The 8907-nt window shown below is 47.0% G+C and overlaps 1 protein-coding gene across 1 annotated transcript; it reads left to right on the forward strand.

Moving 5' to 3' along the window:
- Positions 1-286: 286 nt before the first annotated feature.
- LOC119165927 (uncharacterized) lies at positions 287-961 on the forward strand. Its single transcript, XM_037417916.2, has one exon. The coding sequence runs from the start codon at positions 287-289 to the stop codon at positions 959-961; it is 675 nt and encodes a 224-aa protein (XP_037273813.2).
- Positions 962-8907: the final 7946 nt, after the last annotated feature.

Below are 8907 nucleotides of genomic sequence, written 5' to 3' on the forward strand. Positions count from 1 at the left end.
CGTGTTTTTGTTGTGCCCCGCTGTGAGCGCCACCTGGATAGCTGTTCAGCTCGGAGCATCTCCGGGTGTACTGAACCACACTTTGGCAGCAGCAGCGGATCTGCGCACAGCCTACTGAACCATTGCATATTGTTTTTACAGGTCAGTACTATCGCTGTTTCTTTCCTTAGTGTTCTGTTGCTTTCTGCTGCTGCTGCTGCTGCTGCCATAGTGTTTTTAGTGTTTTTTGATGTCGCCAGCCGAAATGGAAAAACATTTTAAAGAGTTGAAACAAGAGTTTCGCGAAATGCGGACTGCCCTGGAGAGAGAGCTGCGTAAGGAAATACGTGATGTGAAAACAAGTCTAGACTTTTTTAATAAGCAGTTTGAAAAAATTTCGGCTCTGTGCTCGCGGCTTGAAAAAGAAAACGGTGAGCTAAAGGCTCAAAATGATGTTCTGAAGACTGATTGCAGTCAGCTGAAGCAGGTCGTTCTCAACAATGAACGTAGGACTACCGCCCTAGAACAGTACTCGCGAAACCGAAATATTGAAGTGAAAAATGTTCCTTTCGTGGAGGGTGAACGGTTGACCAGGGTCGTTCAGAAGATTGGTGAAGCTGTCGGCGAATCAGTGAAAGAAGATGACATAGAAATTTGCCATCGCGTGACTGCTAAGGATGCATCTTGCCCTCATATTGTTGTGCAGTTCAACAACCGGTCTAAGCGAGACGCAGTTCTGGAAAAGGCGAAAAAGTTGCGCTTAACGACAGCTGATATTGGTTTCCCAGGAAAGACATTTGTCTACGTCAATGAACACCTATGCTCACAGTTAAAAAAACTACTGGGACAAACTGTAGCGCGCAAGAAGGAAGCCGAATGGCGATTTGCCTGGACGAAAGGCGGCAAAATTTTTGCGCGAAAGGATGAGAAGTCGAGGGTGCTTCAGATAACTACTGAGAGCGATCTCGAAAAGATTGTTTAAATTTGTTGAGCTTCATCCTTTAGCAAAAAAAGCTAGAAGAAAAACAGGGCAAAAAGAAAATGGCTGCAGACTGCTTAACGCCACACCAGTTGAGCCTATTGGTATCTGGTAGAAAACACCACATTTCCTACCTTCATATAAATGCGCAATCAGCCAGAAACAAGGCAGATGAGATAGCAATACTGCTTGAATCGTTTGAGTTCTCCTTTGACGTCATCATGGTTACTGAAACCTGGTATCGCCATGAATCCGACGTTCTTCGTATACCTAGCTATGCCACGTATTTCTTGAACCACAGTGATAAATTAGGTGGTGGTGTTATGCTCCTGGTCAAAGATGTGTTTGAGTGTGAAATACTCGAGGCTTTTTCTGTGGTTACTGACGATTACGAGATTATGACTGTAAAATGTTCTTCGGGTATTTTTTCTGTGGTATACCGCCCCCCCAAATGTAACATGTGCAACTTTTTTACGTTTTTAGACACTTTCCTGTCGTGGGTCAATGAAAATGGTTACAATCTTACTATCGGGGGTGACCTAAACATTGATATGCTAACTTCCAGCCCCCAACGTCTTGAACTTTGCAATATCATGGAATCAAACGCATTTAAAAATGTTATAAAACACCCCACTCGATTTCATGCCCAATCCTGCACACTTATCGACGTCATTATAACAAATAGCACAAGTGCACCTCTTTGCTCGGGTGTCCTTAAGACACATATTAGCGACCATTTGCCTGTTTACTCAATTTTAAGTCAAAAGAAGCTTCAACTTAGGGATGCAAAGCCACCGCCTACCCCATTCCGGTACATATGTCCTAGCACAATTGATATGTTCGCTGCATATATATCCAAGATAAAATGGGACGCTGTTTTCCGTGAAACTGATGCAGACACAGCGTATAATGTTTTCATCGAACGTTTTAGTGAAGCCTACAACAAGTGCTTTCCGCTCAAAGCAAAACGCAGACCACGCAAGGCAAGAAAGCCTTGGATTACTTCGGAATGCCTTCAAGCTATAAAAGTAAAAAATGCACTTTACCAGAAATTTCTAATATCTAGAGACAAAGAAGACTTGAAGACATTTAGAAAACATAGAAATACTACAAACTCCTTATTAAGGAAAAGCAAACTTGAATATTTTAGCAACCTTTTCAGCCCTGAAAAAACCAAAACGTCCGAAGCCATCTGGAAAAAGTTAAACATGTTGCTCCACCCACACTCGGATGATAGCACATACCCGACTAAACTCATTGTAGACAACCGCGTTCTAACTGGTGATGACCTTGCTGAAGCTTTCAATAAATTCTTTACCTCTATTGGAGAGAGCTCACACGACAATAATTTTGCGCGATTCATGGGTTCGCAAGTAGGCGAAAGTGCATTTCTATTTCCAGTGACTACACAGGAGGTTACGGCAGATTTCATGTCACTAAAGAATAGCAGGTGTTGTGACGTAGACGGCCTGGAAATCCGTCCAGTTAAGCATGTTATTCATGTCATATCTCCTATTTTAGAATACATCATTAACTTAATCTTCTCATTGGGCACGTTTCCTGGTCGTCTTCAGATAGCCAAAGTTTCTATTATTTTCAAAGGTGGTGACAAAAATAGCATGACCAATTACAGACCAATTTCTATTTCACCTGTATTTTCTAAAGTAATTGAAAAGTTGTTACATAAACGAATAGTGTGGTGTTCGCGATAGCACACCTGATAACCGAACTGTCGTTAGTGCGCATGCGCCCACTAGTGCTTAAATGGTAACGCTCAAAGCACTGTCTTCCATTCCCGTGATGTAACCCCAGTCGTACGCTTCGGCAATAAACGCTGTTGTTTGCCCGTTGGACCCTTGGCCTTGTCAGTCCCTGGACGAGATTCAACACTGGCGACGAGGATGGGATGAAAAATGAAGAGTAGCGAGCAGTGTGGTGAAGAAGCGACAATGCGGTCTGGTGAGCAGCTGGGCCAGATGGTGAGCAGAGGGCAGCTGGGCCAGATGGAGTCATTCGACGTTACTGCAAGCGACTGGACGGCATACAAGGAGAGGTTGACCTCTTTTCTGATTGTCAACAAGGTTCCCGACAGCGACAAGGTACACGCATTCCTCAGCATCATCGGACCGCGTACGTATGGGTTGCTGAAGTCGTTGGCTGCACCGGACCTACCATCGGGAAAAAGTTTCGAGCAACTGAAGAGCCTCTTGGATGCACATCTTGCCCCAAAGCCGTCCATAATCGGGGAACGAGCAAAGTTTTACCGCAGAGCACAGCACGAAGGCGAGTCTCTGCCCGAATATGTTGCTGAACTTCGGAAGTTGTCCCAGAGTTGTCAGTTTGGAGCAAATTTGGACGAAGCGCTGCGGGATCGTTTTGTCTGTGGACTACTGCGAGAGGACGTGCAGCGAGTACTCTTTACCGAGGACGACAAACTGACGTTCCCGAAAGCAGTCGAGCGCGCCCTGGCCATGGAAGCGGCCCGGAAGAATGTTGCCGAGACTAGAGTCGTAGAGTCAGTGGCCACACAGCTGCACAAAATGGAGGGAGAATGCAATTATGACCCTGCTGATTTGTACGAGGCGCAAGCGATTTCCGGTAAGCAGCGACTGGCTTGTTATCGCTGCGGTTCTCCGAGCCACACTCATTCAGTATGCCCTCACGTTAATAATACGTGCTATAAGTGTGGAAAGAAAGGGCATATTCAAAGGGCCTGTCGCAGCAACGGGCAATATTGTGGCGGGTATCAGCAGAAACGGAGAGTGAAAACGCTGAAAGTGGTCACGCAGGTGCCACCCATAGGCGTTTCGGAACAAGTGGCGTCCGGCCGCACTCCTATTTTTGTGGGACTGAAAATAGATGGAGCACTGGTGGAAATGGAACTTGACACGGGAGCCGCGGTGTCTATCATGCCTTACAAGCAGTTCAAGCAGCAGTTCCCTTCAGCCAGATGCGGACCAACAGACATCGTCCTGCGCACCTATACCGGAGCACTCGTCCAACCTTGCGGCGTGGCGGTCGTCAAGGTGCAGCACGGGGAGCAGACGGCGAAACTACCACTCTACCTCGTCGATCAAGCAGGACCACCACTGCTAGGGCGTGAATGGCTGCGCACAGTACGGCTAAACTGGAACCAGATTTGGGGCCTCAACCACGTCTCAAGGTCAGTGTTCGACTTGTCCTCGCGAACGAAGGAAAGGCTAGAATCGTTGCTCGAAAAATACAAAATGCTGTTTAAGGATGAGCTAGGCGCTATCACAGACGAAAGGGCCGAGCTGTTCTTCAAAGCCGATCACCGGCCGAGGTTCCTGAAGGCACGCAATGTGCCATTCGCACTGCAGTCAGCAGTAGAAGCAGAGATAGAAAAATTGGTGCAGCTGGGAATACTCACACCCGTGAATACATCAGAATATGCCACGCCCGCCGTGCCAGTGATAAAAAAAGATGGAAGCATACGTCTCTGTGGGGATTATAAGACAACGATAAACCCCTCTCTGGACATCACACACTACCCGCTACCTAAAATTGATGACCTATTAGCTGCGTTGGCCGGGGGAATGCACTTTAGTAAGATCGACCTTAACAGGGCATACCAACAAGTACTCATGTCAGAAGAGTCGAAGAAGTACTTGACTTTGAACACGCGGAAAGGGCTGTTTGCAGTCAACAGGCTACCTTTCGGAATAGCGTCAGCACCAGGTATTTTTCAGAAAATAATGGACACAATGCTGAAGGGCCTAAACGGAGTTTGTTGTTATCTCGATGACATCTTAGTCACAGGAAGAAACGCTGAAGAACACCTGGTAAACCTAGACGCACTCTTGAAACGGTTGCTGGAGCGAGGCGTCAAAATAAAGAAAGAAAAATGCGCGTTCTTTCAAAATGAGCTCTGTTACCTGGGGCACAAAATTACTGCAGCAGGAATATCTGCGTCACCAGAGAAAATTGAAGCAGTCATAAACGCTGCCGCACCGACAAACAAGCAGCAACTGCAGTCCTTCCTGGGTGTCGTTAATTATTATGGAAAGTTTGTGCCTAATCTTTCAACAATGGCTGTGCCTTTTTACCAGCTTTTACGGAAAGACGCTCCTTGGTGTTGGGACGACTGCTGCCGAGACGCGTTCAACGAAGTTAAAAGAATGCTGTCATCGCCGCAGGTGCTGGCCCACTACGACCCGGATAGGCCATTAAAGCTGGCCTGTGACGCATCGCAGTATGGGGTAGGTGCAGTGCTCTCCCATGTTTTTGAGGACGGGAAGTCTAGGCCAGTTGCTTTTGCTTCGCGCACGCTTTCCGAGGCAGAGAAGAAATATAGCCAGCTTGAAAAAGAGGCGCTGGCCATAATCTTTGGCATAAAAAAGTTTCACTGCTATATTTATGGCCGCGCATTCACTTTAATCACTGATCATAAACCCTTACAGCAAATTTTGGGGCCAACAACAGGTATTCCGCCTATCGCGGCTGCGCGCCTACAGCGGTGGGCTGTGACGTTGTCGGCATACAGATACGACCTTCTTTTTAGAAAATCAGCCGATAAGGCAGAAGCCGATTTTTGCTCCCGTTTGCCGCTACCATGTGTGAAAGACGAAACGCAGGAGTCGGAAGAGACTTTCTATTCATTGCGGCTGGCCTCCCTACCAGTGTCGAGCAAGGGAATCGCCCATGCCACAGAGCAGGATAACGATCTGGCGAAAGTAAAAGAGTGCATAAGCACAGGCTGGCCAATATTTGTCAATGACCATAGACTGAAACAATACTTCGCCAGACGCAATCAACTGACATTGCATGGAGGATGCATTTTGCTGGGAACGCGGGTAGTCATTCCCGCAAAGCTGCAGAGAGCAGTTCTGGCCGAATTACACGAGGGTCACCCAGGTATAGTTCGCAGCAAGGCGCTTGCGCGTAGTTACGTCTGGTGGCCGTCCATCGAGGGGGACCTTGAGCGTATGGTGCAGTCATGTACAGATTGCCAAGAACAGCGCAGTGCCCCTTGCAAAGCTCCGTTGCACCCTTGGGCCTGGCCCTCAGCGCCGTGGCAGCGTATACATATAGATTTTGCAGGACCATTTCAACAGTCAATGTTTCTTATAGTGGTCGATGCTCACTCGAAGTGGCCCGAAGTTTTTATGATGCGTTCAACTACTGCAGATGCAACAATTGAGTGCTTACGAGATGTTTTCGCTCGTTTTGGGTTCCCTGAGACAATCGTGTCGGATAACGGCCCACAGTTCACGTCAGAGGAGTTCAAGCAGTTTGTAAGGGAGATGGGTTGCCGACACGTGCAAACAGCCCCCTACAATCCCAGCACCAATGGACTTGCGGAGCGTTTCGTACAGACCCTGAAGAACGCGCTAAAAAAGGATGACGTGCATCAACCTATGAAGGTAAAGCTCAACAAGTTTCTGCTCGCTTATCGCAACACGCCCCACGCTACGACACACGAGGCACCAGCCAACTTGTTGTTGGGGCGACGTTTGCGCACCCGCCTCGATGTACTCAAACCCGCCGTGGGGGAAAGGGTGGCTTACAATCAGTTCAGACAGACGGTGAACCGACAGTGTCGTGTGCGTGACGTGAGTGTTGGTGATCATGTACTTGCACGAAATTACAGGGGACAGCCCAAATGGGTACCAGCTGTGGTGATGGCTCAAAGTGGACCAGTGTCTTTCAGGGTACGAGCGTCGACATCTTCAGGATGCTTCGAGTGGCGGCGCCACAAGAACCAGCTACTTCAAGGCACGGCAGGGCTTGCCGAAGACGTCGCGCAAGACGACGGTTTCTCCGTGTGGCCACAGAGTGACACCGAACCGGAGCCAGCACCTTCATTGCCTGCAGCTAGGGTTTCGCCTTCACCACCGACGTTGCTGACAGACACTTCTCGAGGCGACCTGGATCGGCGCTACCCGCTACGAAATCGCCGACCGCCTGATTGGTTCTGAGAGGGAACGTGAACTATTAGCTTCCGAATAAAAGCAGAGGAAGTGTGGTGTTCGCGATAGCACACCTGATAACCGAACTGTCGTTAGTGCGCATGCGCCCACTAGTGCTTAAATGGTAACGCTCAAAGCACTGTCTTCCTTTCCCGTGATGTAACCCCAGTCGTACGCTTCGGCAATAAACGCTGTTGTTTGCCCGTTGGACCCTTGGCCTTGTCAGTCCCTGGACGAGATTCAACAAATAGTGTCATTCTTAACCAAGCACCACATTATGACGCCTTTTCAATTTGGTTTCACAAAGCAGCGCTCAACAGAAACTGCCCTACTAATGCAAAAAGAAATCATACTCGATGCATTTGAAAAGGAAATATATACACTTGGAATTTTTGTAAATTTCTCAAAAGCATTTGACAGAATCAACCACATTACATTAATTAAAAAACTAGAACACTACGGTTTTCGGGGAAACTTTATAAGTGTCATAAAAACCTATTTGAAATACCGACAGCAAAAAGTAGATATAAATGGCTACGCATCTAGTTTTAAAAAACTGTCACATGGCGTGCCCCAAGGAAGTATTCTGGGTCCCCTGCTTTTCAATCAGTATGTGAACGACTTGACAAACATCGATAACAATACAACATTTATTATTTATGCAGATGATACCAGCTTATTTTTTAAAGACTGCGATTTGCATAAACTAGTTGACAAAGCAAATAGTGTCTTGAAACTGCTGCACATTTGGAGCATAAGAAATTCGCTAATTATAAACACCTCAAAAACAAAATCTGTGCTCTTTCGTCCAATAAATAAGCCCGTAAACTGCGATTTATCATTAGTGATTGGCTCAGAATCTATAAGGATTGAACCGATAGTGAAAACTCTGGGAGTTTTTTTCCACGAAAACATGCTATGGAAGGATCAGGCTGAGTTTGTCCATGCTAAACTTTCTCGTACTGTAGGTATCTTATCGCGCTTACGTTTTCTCTTGCCACAAAAAATTAAACTCTTACTATATAATTCGCTATTTTTATCTACATTAAGCTATTGCTATCTAGTATGGGGCACCACATCGGAAAAGAACTTAGGTCGAATATATAGATTACAGAAAAAGGCTGTGCGCATAATTACAGGTGTTCCTCGCGATGAACATTCCAAACCCATTTTCGAAGCCCTTAATTTACAACCAATGCCTGAGATATACAATACAATTTTAATGAAGCGATATCGTACTTCCTTAAAGAATCACGACTCTTTTCTTACTGATTTAGCGCGTTTGACACCCTATACCTGCCCCTATAGCACACGAGCTACCGATGACTGGAAAATTCCTTACACACGTACTAACTATGGTCGCCAGATGATGAGCTACTTACTGCCACTAACCTTAAACAGTTTCTTACAATAAACCATTTATACTGCTCCGTTCTGTAAATGTTTTTCAACGTGTTAATAAAATGCAAATCGGCATGACCTTGAAGTACATGTTTTGATATTGTATAATAACTGATGATCTCATGCTGCTGTTGCTGTTGCTATGTTGTCAAATGGTGCGAAAGCCTTCGTCAAGCCTTAATGGCTTTTTGCTTTCGCCCCACAGCATCACTGTTGTAACTTTTGTAATGTTTCCTGTGATGTCGGAATAAACTGAATTGAATTGAAGTGAGCTTTTGCCTTCAGGGCTTTGCCTGGTTGGTGCTGTGTTCAAAAAGCTCCGTCGCGTCGGCGTCGTCGTCGGAGGATCTTCGGTAGTTCGTCGCACAGCAACCGCACCTCCATCGGTTGCTGCCCTTAGTTTCCCGGATACGGGCTAGGAGACCGGCCCCGCGTTGGGCCAGAGTACTGCCGGGGGTGCGGTGACATGCGGCGGCTGGGCGATGGCGAACGGGAAGGACTTCGTGGTGTCCATTGAGTTCCTGCCAGGTAGTCGGCGATGTCACGTGGCCGATCTCCTGGCTGCGGACGCGGTGCATTGACGGCGAAGCCACGCAGTCCCATCTGTCGGTACTGGCA

This window comes from Rhipicephalus microplus, unplaced genomic scaffold (genome assembly GCF_043290135.1).
Source record: "Rhipicephalus microplus isolate Deutch F79 unplaced genomic scaffold, USDA_Rmic scaffold_36, whole genome shotgun sequence".
NCBI lineage: Eukaryota > Metazoa > Arthropoda > Arachnida > Ixodida > Ixodidae > Rhipicephalus > Rhipicephalus microplus.